At 31.0% G+C, this 17138-nt stretch overlaps 1 protein-coding gene across 1 annotated transcript; it reads left to right on the top strand.

The window, feature by feature from the left end:
* Window positions 1–3082: 3082 nt before the first annotated feature.
* On the top strand, window positions 3083–8335 carry LOC146527277 (uncharacterized). The gene is made up of 3 exons (XM_085206473.1): window positions 3083–3242; window positions 5370–5518; window positions 8096–8335. The coding sequence occupies exons 1-3, from the start codon at window positions 3152–3154 to the stop codon at window positions 8099–8101; spliced, it is 246 nt and encodes an 81-aa protein (XP_085062599.1). The 5' UTR covers window positions 3083–3151; the 3' UTR covers window positions 8102–8335.
* The last annotated feature ends 8803 nt before the right edge of the window (window positions 8336–17138 follow it).

Raw genomic sequence — 17138 nt, 5'->3', positions numbered from 1 at the left:
GCATAATTGTAACGGGAGATGCGACACTTGTAATATATTCGTTTATATTAACGATATGTGAATGTATGTATGGGCCAGTCGTAGGCCAGGCGTAAGCGTGTGACTGTCAATGATAGGTTATTTCCATTTAAGAAAATTATATGTTTAACGTTTTTATTTCTTCGCTCTGGTGCCAAGACAAAGCGTGGCGTTGAGTTTCGCTCAACAAGTAAGGCCTCCAGAATCCGGCGGAAAGAATCCGGTGGGGAGTAGAGTGTGTTAACACTAGGCTATTCTTCTATTCTGCTTATTCTTGTATGTGCTGGCAGCGTGAAAATGAAAAAAAATGTGTGTAGGTGCGTAGCTCTAATGATATTGTGATATAAGGTCATGCATTAAAATCTTAAAATTTATGAATCAGTCCTTTACATTTTGTAACTATGCAATATTGCAGTTTCTGGGGGAGACTGGCAGATTCTAGTGTTGATACACTCACTGAAATTTTAATAAGTCAAGGTTTGTTTAGCCAACAACGAAAATATATTAATTAAGTTAGAGAAAAAATCAGACCAAACTGAATCATCTCTACGCAATCTCTGCTCACTGAATATGGACCCCATAAAAATAATAACAAAATATATCGACAGGCGCGTTAGTAAAACTCAAATTTCTCTTACACACCGAAGAAAAAAAAGATACCAAAATACTTCTTAGAATCAGTTGATACCTCATTCATTAGATGTTCTATAATAATAAATATGAAATATAATTCTTAACTTCAAGTCTCAAGGTCCATAATGCTATGGCTGCCGTAAAATTATGGGTCACATGATAGGGGAGGTCTGTGGGTCATACAAAAGTAAACAATTGACAATTGACTACAAGGTCAAGAACAGATCTGAGATATTCCGACGAATATCGCTTTATAAATGTTAATTAATACTACCTTGTAAACAAAAAAAATAATGGGAATAGGTTTGATCTCATAAATATTATGTTAAAATGTATTAATAAAATATTACATAAATTATTCCAGTTGTTTTGCAGGGGCACAAACGTACGATAAGTTGTGGGGTTCGATTCTCACTTAAGGAAAATTTAATATTTTCATTACTTCTTTCTAGTGTCGAGGCAAAGTGCGCCTTCAGAATTCGATGGACAATGTGGAACGGAATGTCTTAGCTCTAGGTTTTCTGTTGTACCTACATGTTGATATAACGAATTGATCTTTAAATATTATGTAGTAAGAAAACATTAAAAAATATTAAATAATTAATTTTTGTTTTAATATTAACAATTAATTTGATAAAGGAGTTTAAGAGAAAATTTAGTATTTATTTGACTATAAATATATATTAGGCGGTATTAGGAATTATAAGAAATTTCATAATAAGAAGTTCGTTCGTTCGTTTTACTTTTATCGTATGATTATAATTTAATTTGATGAACATCCCTAGTCCCTACTTTGTATATGTCGTGTTATCTTATATTATTTTTAACATTAACAGTCATGAAAAAAAACGTACAAAATCTGAATAGTATATTATTTTCCCTAATATTTTAAAATTTTTACTTGTGCCTCCGCGCGGTTTCGCCCGCTTCTTTTTTTAATACCATTTAAGTATATTTAGGGTACATTGGTTGGTTATTTTAGTATTTTATCTACAGATTATACACTTTATAAATCGTAATTTAAATCTTTTGGTAGTTTATTAAATTTTGCTTGCAAAAATTGGTTCAGCTGATCCACACATTAGCCCGGACAAACAGTAAGACCGTAGCGTTTGGTTTGATTTAGATTAATATTTAGAATTTAAAATAAACTAAAAATATAATTTATAAATATTTTAATATATATCGAGATTTATTCTAACATAAATAAACATAAAAATATAAGAAATATTAATCACTTATCAATATCTATCTACTCTACCTAGAGTATGGTACCTACCATACAAACATAAACACTATATATAAAACACTATGTACAAACAGACTAGAATAAGGTCATTGTTGTTAGTAGAGCTTCCGAACTGAATGTATGCGACGGTCCTCACGTAGACTGGATTATGAACACACTTATGGTTCTCTAATATCTATATATATAAAATCGAAAGGTCACTCACTCATCACGAAATCTCAGAAACTACATGTGCTAGGAATCTGAAATTTTGCATACGAGTTACTTATAGGACGTAGGTGTTCGCTAAGACGGGAATTTGTAATATTCGACTTCTAAGGGGTTGTTTTTGGGGTTGAAAGTTTGTATGAAACTTCGTGCTTCATGCTTTCATAAATGCTAGGAGTCTCAAATTTTGCATAGACGTCACTAGGACGTAGCCATGGGGACAGAAATTAATAATAACATAGTTCACGTGGGTGAAACCGCGAGCGGGCCGCTAGTACACTATATACTAATAGATTGTATATTTGGAAATAAAAAAATCTGTGTAACGCTATATCCCGCAAACGGCAAGATAGGCAGAAGGAATCTAGTATTAAGATACCGGAGGCACTGAGTGTTGAGGGGCAGAACTCGGGCGTTTGGAACTCCGTTCCCTCTGTCTACCCCGCTAGGGATAAAGCGTGAAGTTAAGTAAGTAAAAGTAAGGTTATACGTATTATATTTATTTATAGTGAATTCTAGTAGCTTGAAAAGTCGTTAAGTTTTATGGCATTTTCATTACTTCCCTGGACTTACTTTCTTATCAATTATAATTTTCTTATATGATTCTTATCAACTACTCTATTTCTTATATACCTTATATACCTATAAAAAAATAAATGAAAAAGAGAAATCCGCCACAACTCCAATTATGAACTAAAAATAGTAAATAATGCACAAAATACACAATACATATATTCATTAATTTCTAAAACATTACGTAATTAGTATTTAAACTTAAAACTAATATAACAGAATGACCTATTGATTAGAATTATCATCTACTATCACGTCACCTCGCCCCCAGTTCGAAAGGGGCTTCGAGAAAGTGAGTTGAGACGGAGAAAATTCTCCTCATCAACTACAGAGTTCGTATAATGATTAATCGTGGGAAATTTTAATTTCCTCTTTTGTTTATCAACAAAATGCTATAAATATGCGTGTTGGATGACGGTGTGGTCAGACGATACTTGGACACGGGTTGGATAAGTTCTACCAATAAATAAAATGTTTAAACACGTTTTCGCGTTTGCTGTGCTGATTTTGATAGTGCCATGGGTAGCTGCCACCCCATTAAAAGGGAGGTCGACGTTAGAATGTAAGTTTGTTTTTGTTGTGCTGGCGATTTGTACTTATCTTTAGTTTTTATTTTTAATGGATTTTTGTAAGTACTTTTTAGTATTTTTTTTAGCTTTGTGAAATATATAATCACTTTAGAAATGCACATTATGGAATCTATATTTATTATTTTAAGTAAATTAATTTTAAAATAAATTTAATTGAGTGTAATAAAAATGTGACTTTTGAATAATATTCTTGGTAGTTTCAACGCTTTTCATAAGTTTTTAAAATATATAAATACGATTATAAAAATAAATGCTTTTGTATTCTTACTCTGAAAAAAAACTGAAGACCTGCTTCATGACTTTTTCTCAGTACAATTATTTAGTGTTCCTAGAAAAAAATGTACCTACATCACTTTGAATATTGGAAAACGAAATTATTTTCAAATTAAAAGCTCCCTTCCGTAAAAGGCTTCATAGAAAAGGGTCGTTTGAAATTTATTTTTGATAATATATATATATATATATATCTTTGGATAATATTTTCTGTCTTTGTTAGTAATTTCCAGTAAGTTAACTGTTAGGGCGAAGGAAGTGCTTTCTAATCTCTCTCTATTATACATATTTTTTGATGAAATAGTTTACTCTTAGTTAAATTGTAGTTATATTTTATATGAGTGCATATAATATATATTATGTTATATGCACTTATAGTATGATAGGGGGAGTTCCCCGCTTTAATAGAAAAAATCTATTCTCGATCGTCGATATCGACATGTATAGGTACTGTAGTAATATCCATAAGCTTATCCACCTATACTGTTTTGATTTCTCAATAAAAAATACATTCATATTATTAGAATCTTAAACAATATATGTCATTAACACAGAACACATTTACTCATTAACCTCCACTCAATATCTTTGCCGGAGAGTGGCCAAGGAAGGGAAGTCTTTACATTAGGTTCCCTAAAGAATGCTTAAAATTTTTAATGGATGGATGGTTTTGTACACTTGTATTGGCCTATTCTGTATTTCATAAAATATTCTTGTACACATTGTTTTTATTTACTGTAATATTTTTTAAAACAATACTCCGATCAGAGTGAAGAACATGAAAATAACAAATATTTCATTTCTCCGAATTCGACCTGTCCGAGGTCCGAACCTGTCTCTTCCTCTAGCCCTCTAGCTCTCTAGCCCTCTACACGACTAGTCTCTAACAAAATAGTAATAACCTTGACTATTGAACACTAAGGCACATTATTACATACATTTTACTATCTATATATTATTATTTACTACTCGATCGAGTCAGATTTATTTATAGTTAGACTAGAACTAAATTTTCGCTCATTGCCGCAGTAAATTCAATATTTACGAGAATATTAATTTCAAACAGTAAACAAATGTTAAATCTAGACTTGGTGTTATTAATAATATAAAATTTCATTGTATACCGCTTGTGAGTTCAGATTTCATTTTGGAAATGTATTTTAGATATTTCTTAGACTAGGTAATATTTGTTTAGGGTGTCTATATGAGGAAAAACTGCATCTCAAGATCGATCTCAGACTTAAGAGTGGTTTATAAATGCAGGTCTAACATCTAGAAATACGCCATGTATCGAAAATAGAATGGCAAGTAGGGTACGAAATGTTACCTCTGGCTTTTGCATACTAAATGCAATTCAATGTTGGATACGGTGCGAATGTAAAAAAAAATATTATTAAAATATATATTTATTTAAATAATTATAATATATACAAACGTAATATTATTATCTTTGTATATATTATAATTATTTATAGAGGTTGAGCGGAAGTTCCCATAAACTGCATCCGGTACTCACTTTATAAGGTGCACAATTCAAAGAACTTTTGTAGTGGCAAAAACGCGGCGTTAAGTTCCGCCACTCAATCAGAAAGTGGGGAACACAGTGTCTTATCACTAGGATCCCTCTACCCTACCCTGTGTGTGTTAAATGCGGAATATAGCTTAAAGATGAAGGCTAGATTGGAAACAGATCTACAATTTACCTTTTACAAACTAAATATTTTCTTACACATAAGTATTCATCAATTACTCATATTAAAAATGGTTATTTAAATCTTACCTGCTTATAAAACTTCTAAAAATAACCTAAAATTTTCAAATTCTAGTGGTAAGCATCATCGAGCTAGAAGAACCATGCGTTAGGCAGGGTGGCATCTGTCTGCGTACTGAGGACTGCGACCCAGGGAACCTAGTGCGGATCAGCGGAGTCGTACTGTGCCCAGCTCAGAGGCACCTGGGAGTCGAATGTTGTTATGTAAGTGGACTTGAATAGTTTGGTTATTGTTAGAGTGTTTAAGGGTAGGGAAGTTGGGGAAAGGACCTACATAGTAAACAAACCATTCTATTTCAAAACAAAATTCACACACATAATTATGCAAGCATATACACATAAATACATTTTCAACCTAAGTTATATAATGTACAAAGCAATTAATTTATTTTATTTGTAAAATATTTTGAGTTTAATGTTAAAGCAGATATTTTAGATATTATATTGGAAGAGCGGGTTCTCCTAATACAGGCATTAATTGCTTAAAAGGAGATCTCTGTAACAATTACCTCTGTGTAAAAACTGTTAAAAGTATTTTTTTAACCGACTTCAAAAAGAAGGAGGTTCTCAATTCGACTGTATTTTTTTTTTATTTTATTATTTTTTTTTTATTAATTGATAGGCTCACGCTTCATTCATTTCCCGCAGATTATAGGTCGCGAGCCTTAAGCTGAACTGAAGGATGGTAAAAGAAAACTGTTAAAATTAGGTTTATTATTAGATATAAATAAAAAAAAATACCATAAAAGATATATCAATTCTCATATAGGTACCGCATATTGCACCCTCATCATCTTTACTATCATATAAGAATAGCGTTGTTTCCACACGTTTTCTTTATTATTGCATATATTTTTTTCTTGCATCCTTATCTTTATCTGTATCTTTTACTTTTCATTTTAATTTAATTGAACACAAAAAAATATGACGCTGCTACCAGTATTGGAAGTGTAGGGTAGTTGTCAACAAACAGTATAATTAGTTGTATATGAAATGAATACTCAAAACTCACTAAAAGGTCAGCTTGGACCTCGCGGACAGTTTTAACATAATATTAGAAAATTTTCATAATAAGAGGCCGTCATGGCGCAGCGGCAGAAAGGTGTGACTATAACGCGACGGTCGTGGGTTCGATCCCCACTGGGAAGTGAAATATTTATTTACGTTTATATTTCCATTTCTTCGCTCTGGTGTCGAGGCAAAGCGCGGCGTTGAGTTCTGCCCCTCAACACGCAATGCCTCCAGAATTATATCTTAACACTAGGTTCGCTTTGCCTATCCCGCTGTTCGGGGATACAGCATGAAGCTGATTTTTTTTTTATAAACAGTTTTTTCACTTGAAAATAAATAAGTGTTAAGCTTAGGTACCTACTCGTATCAAAATCTATATATATAAAAGGACTTGTCCTCACTGACTGAGGTAAGACGCACGCACAGCCGTAACCGCTGTGCGTAGAAATTTGGACAGATGTTTTCTTTTGTAATCTGGACATCCACTAAGAAGGGTTTTTAAAAAATTTTAACCCTAAAGGGACGAAATAGGGGTTGAAAGTTTGTATGGAAAAAAAATTAAATCGGCACCGATTTCTATAAAATTTGAAATTTAGATTTTTAAAAGTATTTAATTGAACACGTGTTTCATCGTTTTCTAGAATTCTTCCCCTAAAGGTGCAAATAAAGGGTTGAAAGTTTGTATGGAAAAATTTTTAAAACGCTACCGATTATTATAAAATTTGAAATTTAGACTCTTAAAATATTTAATTGAACATGTGTTTCATGGTTTTCTAGAATTCACCCCCTAAAGGTGCAAATAAGGGGTTGAAAATTTGTATGGAAAAATCTTTAAATCGCCACCGATTTTTATAAAATTTGAAATTTAGACTCTTAAAAATATTTCAATGAACACGTTTCGTTGTTTTTTAAAATTAACCTCTGAATGAGCAAGCGAAGCTGCGCGCGTCCGCTAGTATAATATAATATGATTCAACCTTCATATAATCTTAACGACTTCGTGGGAATGTGTAATGAACACTGTTGTGAGTTCAAATTCCATTCGTGGTACGACTGTATTAGATATAACTGCTGGTAGGTGCACTCAGTAAACAATATTAATGAAATATAAATATATCAATGAATTAAAAGCAAGGTAGGCATTGTATATTTATATCTATATAAATAAAATCGAAAGGTCACTCACTCATCACGAAATCTCAAAAACTACACTTGCTAGGAATCTGAAATTTTGCATAGGAGTTACTTATAGGACGTAGGTGCTCGCTAAGACGGGAATTTGCAATATTCGATTTCTAAGGGGTTGTTTTTAGGGTTGAAAGTTTGTATGAAACTTCGTTACTACAAATGCTAGGAGTCTCAAATTTTGTATGGACGTCACTTATAGGACGTAGGTACTCATGGAGACAGAAATTAATAATAACGTAGTTCACGCAGGCGAAACCGCAGGCGGGCCGCTAGTATATATATATATATATATAATGTATTGTCTGTTAAGACGTTCCGTACTGTACTGGTCGACTATTATATATGTTGATAATTTGAAATATTGTAGGGTACAAAGTTTTTTCCTATATAAAATCTACGCCTGGGCTCCCCTACTATTGGATATTGAGTGAGGGAATTCAAGTCGGACTAGAAATAAAAATAGTTCGTTCCCCCGAATTAGGATCGAACCCATAACCATAGCGTTTACAGTCACTCACTGTCCTATATCACCCTGGTGGTCTTGGTTTATTAGGTAAATTGAAATATATTTCTTTGTTTCAGAACTAATTGCATTGGATGAACCACATAAAAATCCGCCTTAACTTAAAATATGAAGAGGAAGGGAAGTTTATATTAAAATAGTTATAATGAAACGATGTTTTAAGATTATTTATTTATTTTTATTAAACATATTTATTATGTATAAGTGACTTCTACGTAAGTTTGTGAACGTTTTGTTCTATTTTTCTGCTCTAAGCTAATGTGATTGTAATTTTGTTATTAAATCAGTACTTAATTACAGTGTATCTTTTATTTCCTTTCATAATAATTTAATATATTATTTCAAGATATTAAAATTGAGGCCAGTCGTGGTGCAAGTGTGTTACTGTAAACACGACTGGTTGTGGGTTCGATCCCCACTTTAGAAAATATATTTTTTTATTAAATTTATATCATGATATTTTCGCTCTGATGTCGAGGCAACATTCAACATGCAATGCCTCTAGATTTCAGTAAAAAATTAGGAACGGTAACACTAGTTTCCCCTTGTGCGTGCGGGATAGAGCGTGAAGCTGATTTCAATATGTTAAAATAATATAAATAAATAAAACCACGTATTTTCCTTTGTGTTTAAAGTTAAATACTTACCAACTCTCAGAAATCGATACTATAAACTGGTAACATTCGAGTTGCTGGGTATTCTAGTTAAAGATATTGTTTCACACCAGATTTATTGATGGACATGGATTTTATTAATTGTTATTTTTTATTTTTACTATAGAAATAAAACAGATGAACAGTGTTATTCACACTTAACCTTTAATTAATTCTAACTAAGTACATAGATCTGTTTTTAGAAAATATATAAATATTTAAACGTAGCGGGATGTGAAACTCCGCCACTTGGAAATCGTACCCCAAGAGGTGCGGGTTCATATCCCGCTACGCTCAATTTTTATATGTTTTCTTAAAACAGACCTATACGGTAGTAATTAAAATTAATTAAAGCTTATATTGGACGTAATTGGCCGTATAAATGTAAATAAGTACAGACAAATACAATAAATTGTTTACTGTTATTTATTTATTTTTTTCATATAAAGCGTAATATTTCAGAAATAGCTCAATTACATCAATTCTGTTTAACATAAATGAATATAACGTCCTCCATTACCGTGCGTAAGAGATAAGGGCCGCTCTTGACTCTTGACATCGTGATAGTCACCAACATTCGGTCAATATTTGTTGATCCCACTATATACTATATATTTACATACATTGTGATGACTTTACTAATTTTTATCTAAGAACAATAATTATAATATAAACAAAAGAAATAAAATTAATAATTTATAAAAAACAAAAAATATATAATAATGTTCAGGAGGTCAAATTACGGGAAAAAGGTTGGCTGATATATGAATAACTAACATAGATAAAAAAAATAACATAGAATAGGTAGCTAGCTAGCTAGGTAGTTTAGTAGCTTGCCAACTTAAGTTTGTATAGTTCTATATCTATTATACGCCTACGCGGAAAATACTAATGAATAAATGTTTGCAGTAAATATTAAATAACTTTTAATTTCATATCACAAACATTTACAATTTTTCATCTCTGATGTTTCTATTATTGAACTAATTATTTAGATAAAGCTTACTGATAGTTAACAACTACAATATTAAGAACAAATTTATGTGGCAATATCGACATTTGTATTCAATTCATATCTAAGTATTACACTAATTTAGTCATTCTAAAGTAAGATTTTTTTTCTTTTTTAACTTCACATTATATCCCTCATGTTGTAGGGTAGGCAGACCTAGTGACAAGACACTCCATTAAGACACTTACTCTCGCCACATTCCGCCGAATTCACCGCCCTTTACTTCGTTACCAGAGGTAGGCAATGAAAATATTAACTATTTCATACCCTAAAGTGGGAATCGAACGACAACCTACGTTACGCTTACATTCCAACGCTGATGCCCTTACCACGACGGACATTAAGATTTGTGTTCACTATATTATTATTGTAATAAAATTTAATAATTAGGTAACTACATATATTAAATTTATTGTTTCTTTTGTATCTTAATAATGTATCTTTGTCATATGTAAACTTTTAAATTTTCCTTGTAAGTGTACATAAATGAATTTTTTAAATGCTTTTAAAAACAGTGGCTTATTTTAAATTGAAGTTTACTTTATTTAAGATTTTACGAATTAAGCATCGCTCTCCCCTCGAAATTTCGATATTGTTTAGAAATTAGATGAATTGCTTATATAGTAAATGTCAACTTAGTTTTACCATACAGGTGCACGACATAAACATCAAATGTTCTGCCTCTGCGCTAAAGTTGTCTGGCTGTTAATTTAAGCAGATTAACTCGCGCTGCGCGGCTGCTCGAAAAGGGGCGCCACCCCTTTACGAGCAGCGTCCGGGGCATGATCCCCGTGCTCCTCCACCACTACGCCACTGAATTAATATTTATTTAATATTTTTATCACAGGAAATAATTAAAAAGGTAAAAATTAAATCACAAATTAATTATTATATATAATGAAAAACCTCTTTCCAATACTACGACATTATCGTATTTGTGAAGGTTTTTATAAAGTGCAAAGAGAAACTCAATGCGCCTGACACTTGTGTAATAGCAATGTTACATTGCTGCTATTCTGTTAACCGCGGGGCTTCAGGCGGTATTAATGATAAATAATAAGAAATAAATAGATAAATATAAAACTTTCTTACAACTGATCTGTCACGAATCAAAAAAAAGAAAAGAATAGTCCTTCAATTTGTATAAAAAAACATTAAGAAAATCCATTAGGAAAAAAAAATAATAACAATGAAACCAAACCAAATTGGTTTCAGATTGGTTTGGACAGTAACTCAATAAGAAAATAAATAAATTATAAGAATAATATTTGAATAACATGTTAATAATATCAGACAAAAGCCATCTGTCTAATGCAAGTAATAACCTATAATATACAATGTTGTCTATAATAATATCATATGTCAGTTGCGCATTCCTTTCTGACAGATCAAATTGTAATATAATTTGTAAATAGCCAAGTAGAAAGGCAAAGAACAAAAATTAATAATAGTTACGTAAAAAAGAAGAACTAAGAATAAAATTAACTCACAAACAGAAAACTAATAGCGATCAAAAATAAAAAAGAAAGTAAATAACCTAATACTATTTAATTACTTTCTAACTACTCGCTTACACCGTTGCCCTACAACTTTATTAACAATGTTTTTTGAACCCACCACACTCTCCTGCACCGCCGGCGGAGACTTTTCTGGAGCAACGGGTATAATCTGGAGATCGGCCATGACTCGATCCACTCCACTCTCGATCCATTCCACTCGACAACGCGAGCCATTCGGAGCTATGACGTTGATGATCCCATCACCACCACTCCAGTGAGTTGTGAGATATGCCGATATTGTGATGCCTGATCCCTTAAGCTTAGTCTTCGCAAACCAAATGCTGTGCCGCACCTGAGCATCCGAAAATTTTACCACTACGGGTGGAGGCTTATCACTGTGCGAGCAGTCCAACCGATACGCTGTTCTAGTGGAGTGGAGTTGTTTAAATAGTTTGTTGTTGAAGTTGAACCACTGTTTGAAGTGGAGAAATTAGGCATATCGAGATTATTTGCCACGAAATTTACAACCAAAGTGCCAACATCTGATTTATTCTCGGCCAAACCATGGATTAAAAGTGTTTTTCGCCTTCTGGACACCTCCATGCGATTGATATCCTGACTGAGAAGTTCCAACTGTTTCTGCAAAGAACTCAGTGCAGTGTGGATAGAAGTCTTGAAGGAAGTGAAATCTGCAGCTAAAGTTGATGCTGTTTTACTTGGGTCCTGCTGAAACTTGTTAATTCTGGCATTAAATATCTCTGCCATAACCGTAATGGACTCTTAGAGCATCCATGGTGTACATATAGTTATAATGCCAAATTAAGTGTTGTTTGTGTATATTAATAAGGATATTACTAGCGGTAGGTTAATTGATATTACAAGCATATATAAGACTTAAAAGTACTTGTAAATATCTAAAAACTATAAATAAATAAAGAGCACTAAAAATCGGCTGTTCACTTATTCTTGTCATTGTTTAATAAATTCTTTCTTATTTTTCACATACTATGTGGTTTTACTATTTCAAGTCTTAACACTACATTCCCTCTGCTCATCCTATTATTTAAATTCAAATATTTATATTCAAAATAAAAAAGTTACAAGCTTCATTTTTTGAATGTCAAATATATACCACCAGTTCACTTAAGTTAGTGCCTCAGACCTGAGAAGAACATATGTAATTATTTGTGACAATGTTACCTTTGAAACAGACTGGAGCGAGCATTTCATTTCCAAGGTGTATTATAATTTATAAAATCATTAATCTGGTAATAACCTTTAACACACAAACATCTTTTCACATTTTTTTTAAATCATGATATAGAAAATACACATTGTCCCATAAATTAATTCCAGATTCGATGCAATCGAGTCACAGGTGCACTAAGTTTAAGCCCATTTCCAGTTTTAATGTTATGTACATCACCAATTTTGGTGAAATCATTAATGTTTTTCTTAACATACACAACATTTTCAAAAATATATTGGGATGCAACTGTCAATATATTGAGAATCAGTCAGTAAGAGATCAAAAGTGCACTCAAGTACACTCAAGTGCACATCCTCTTGTGCTGTAGTGGTATAGCTTCATGACTAATGTTGAGTGTTGGACACATTCAAAATCTTTGGACAAATCCCAGAACACACCAAGAGCATCCTGCGATCCCTCCCAAGCCTCATATATATTCTTTATAAGACCTATATCAGCATCTGTAGTTGAACATCCTTTAGTAAAACCATACTGTTTATGTTGTATAACATTATGTGAACTAAAATGCATTAATATTTGATTTAGAATATTTTTTTCAAAAATCTTTCTAAGCGAGGGTAGTATAGAAATGGGTAGAAAATTATTGGCCGATTTAAATATAAGTGTGACTTTACTACACTTCATTAGGTCAGGAAACACACCATACTCTATACAATTATTAAATATAGTTGTGACGTGCAGAGCAACAGTATCTATTATATAGCTGATCTATTTTACAGAAATACCCCATAGATCTGATGTTTTCTTGATATCAAGGGACTTGAATATAATAATAACAATATCTTTTGAATTGACTCATTTAAAATCTACATTGCATTTTTGTATGCTCTCCTTAAGTAATGATTCAGCGACGTTGTGGAGGATATAAGTGTTTCAGTTGTTGAAACTGGAATGTTAGCAAAGAATTTTCAAATACACACAGCAACAGTACACATGCAACTTCTTGATCAGATCTGGTTAAACCATTGTACATTTTTAATTTAAATTCAGAGTTATGTTTCTTAGCTGTTCCAGTTTCACAATTTATGATGTCACTTTAATTTTATCAAAAGAATTTTTAACTTTATTTTTATATGTAAAGATTTTGCCATGGCACATACTTTCTTTAACTATTTAGAATAAGCTCTAACATAATTAACAAATGATTCACTATGGTTAAATGTTTTCTCACTATAATGTTCATATACTTAACTTTGTCTACTCATATGAATCCCTACCGGTGCCCATTCATTAAATGACAACAAATTTCTGAAATTAACAGTTTTAGAAGTAAATTGGGCTTATTTTTTGTAATTAAGTTTTGCTGTTATATTACTTGGAAGGAAGGAAACTAACTAACTAACTTAAGGAAGCCAACTGTCCGCAATGATCTGAATTTAACATATTAAGTAATTATTGACTTTTTACATGTTGTGGAGTTTGTGAAAATAATATCAATACAAGTTGCAGTACAATAAGTGATTCTTGTTGGCTCTAGAAATAAATTATTTCTAGGTTATATGCATTCAGTAATGACCTGAATTTAGTACAAATAGTGGAATTTTCTAGTAAATTATTATTAAAATCACCACATACAACTATTAATTTGTTAGATCCAGATAATTTTACAAGTACTTGTTCTAAAATTATTTCAAAGTTTTCATATAACCCAGTGGGAGCTCTGTATACACCTACAACAATGAAATGCTCATACTCATCATAGGCCATTTGAATAGTCTGCTCAACAGAGAGGCTCACAATATCTTTATGTTCTTTAAATTTGTAAGATCTTTTCAAAATTATTAAAGAGCCACTGCCACTGCTTTTTCTCTATTGTACATACTAGCTACTTGGTGTTTATTGAAATTAAAAATAGCCTCAGATCTTCGAAGCCAGCTACAAAGTACAAGAAAATTATATAATACTTAAGTACTGTTTAAAAATAACCAAATTTCTAAGTCTTTATTAAACATCCCTTGTTTGCTTTGATGCACCAAGTTTGTATCATTATCATTACAAATTCTATTTAATTTTACATTATTATGTATTTCATTTGTTTTATTGTATAATTTATTGCCAGAGATGGCCTCTATTGTCTCATCATTTAATTTAAATGAATTGGAACAGATTCCAAACATGTTGTATTACCAAGAAGAACAAGTATGTACAAGAAGAACAGTTGTCTTTATAGCCACAGTATTGGCTAAGTTAATTTGTAAATAATAAGATAGCATGCTTGCTATCTGTCTTTTGTAAAAATAAGATAGGTGCTTGGTAATAGATAGGCGGGGAGGGTGGTAATAGATAGGTTATTACATTATTTATGTCAGTTAAGTTTATTTTACTGTTATTTTCACCTAATGTTACATAATTACTATTAGTCAATATATGTAACATATTATTTAAATTAAATCTTATAATTTAAAATAAATCTATAAATGGGATACCTACAGCATAAAGCTAATAAAAAAAGTTATAAGTTTCAAAATATGGACTCATAATGTCATAAAGAACATTGGATGATGTAATAGTGAACACAAAAGTGAAATCAAAACCTTTAGAAACCATAAGCAAGGACTAAGTAAGTCAGGCTTTGCTGAGAAACATGTCAAAGTTAAAGTTTAATTATTTTGATACAGCATTACACCGAGTGAAAGATCAGAGTCTAATCCTTTAGACTCTGAATTTCTTTCTATTTCTAATGAAATAGAAAGAGAATTAGAAGCAAAATAGAAAGTACAAAGATTTTTAGTTTTTTTAGTAATTTAAATTTACAAAACCAGTTGGTTTTACAGTCACACTGTTTTAACTTCTAACATGGACATCCCTTCGTCCCCGCGTTCTAAATGGCTTTAATGTTGCAGGATGGCATATCACAAACTGTACATCATTAAAGATTTTAAGAGATTCCAAAGAAGTTCCTTATTTTATGCTTTAAGAAAAAGAAGTTGTTACAATATTTGGTCTACCTCTCTTATTGAAATTGTTCAGAAATTTGATTTTAAAATATAATATAAAATGCTATACAAATATTACTTCAAACAATGTTAAAGGAAAAGGTAATATTTTGTTATCTTAATTTATATTAAAATTACACCAAGCACTAATATGTATAGTCCAGTTAAAAGTACAAGTTTCTAGTTAATCAAAGTTAAATGAAAGTTTATTTTTTAAGTTAAAATGTTATTAAATTACATTATAAGTCTAACCAAATGGAAACATCTCTTCCAAAAGGGCTGATAATGGAAATTTTGTATTCGCACCCAAATTAAAACAGGACCGAATGCCAAGGAGATAATCATAGTGGACCTTGCTGCTCAAGTGCTGTCACTTAGGTGCTGCAGGGATGTTTGCCAGAAGATCTCAAGCTGTTGTTTTAAATACCTAACCTATCTAGACTAGACTAACTAAACTTAACTCAATATGCAAGCTATGTGATTCAGTCTTAGTAGTTAAAATTTAAGTAAGTTATAATATGTTAGTGTCTTACATATAACAGTAAAAAGATTTTGCCTAAGTAGTTCATAATAGATAATTTGCAAATTATCAAAAATTATTATAAAGAAAAATAGATACATTGAAAAGTAAGTGAACATACTAATAATATTTTGATATACATTTTTATGGACTTCAAAGAATATGATAATGTTAAAAAGAAGTTGAATGATGTATCTGAAGATTTAATAAATTGTGTTGAGAACTGCCACAATCGGCAGTAATTTATATGAAGCATTATCATATTCTTTAAACCTCAAAAAACTGGCAGTCCGTTGATTGGAGGAAGATGTAAATTTTAGTTTTCTTGTCCAGTGTGAGGAACATTACAAAGAAAATAAAATGTTGATTTTATATGTAATAGTGTCTTCCATATACTTATCAATAAATAGATTTTGTATAGTTAATAATGGACAGTTTGCAGATTATCAGAAATTGTTATAAACAAAAATAGATATATTAAAAAACAAGTAATTGTATATTATGTTACATTTAATTACATTTTACTTTAGTATTTTCATCATTATCATTAATTGTTTAAAAAACAAATATTCTACAACATAACACTATATATACTTAAGTAAAATATTTATTTAATTAAAATTGATAGGAAACAAATGATTTTGTTTATCCTTTACATTTTGTAGTCCAGGTAAAATGTCAACAATGTAACTACTGCTTATAAGTTAATAAATATATAGATAATGACTATTTTACAGATTACAATCTATTTAACTTATTGCATAAATTCAAATTATTGTTTCATATATAATAACATAAAATGACAAATTTGTTTGTCTCTATTTTAATTGATTTGCAGGAAAACTACTTGTATAAATATAATTATAACAAATGTTTTTAAGCAATAAAAAGTATAAAGTATTTATTCGTTTTATTTCTGCATTTATATTTTATTATTATTATACCATAAATGATTTAAACTTTCAAAATCATTTCCCGCCCATTTTAGAGATTGTTTAGTTGGACGCTGTAGATGGCAGCAGATTCGCCTAGGGACACGATATCGAATGGAAAGTATCGATACTTTACACAAAATAAGTTTCAGTTTCCCTTAGATCCGCGTTGATCCATAGGTAAATATGAGTTACGACCGATGCTAATAAAAGTAAAGTAACATACTGTTTATTGTACATCAGAAATAAATACATAATATCACAACATTAAAAGAAACAT

The sequence above is a fragment of the Heliconius melpomene genome, chromosome 21 (genome assembly GCF_056956725.1).
Source record: "Heliconius melpomene rosina isolate 202511_hmr_F chromosome 21, ASM5695672v1, whole genome shotgun sequence".
Classification (NCBI taxonomy): domain Eukaryota; kingdom Metazoa; phylum Arthropoda; class Insecta; order Lepidoptera; family Nymphalidae; genus Heliconius; species Heliconius melpomene.
Note: the sequence above shows the minus strand (reverse complement) of the source record. Positions and strands in the feature narration are given on the sequence as shown.

What these genes read in the sequence shown, in the direction of transcription:
- LOC146527277 (XM_085206473.1), top strand. Translation starts at nt 3,152, where the DNA reads ATGTTTAAACACGTTTTCGCGTTTGCTGTGCTGATTTTGATAGTGCCA. An exon ending in AGGGAGGTCGACGTTAGAAT is followed by an intron (nt 3,243 to 5,369) that starts GTAAGTTTGTTT and finishes TTCAAATTCTAG; the next exon opens with TGGTAAGCATCATCGAGCTA.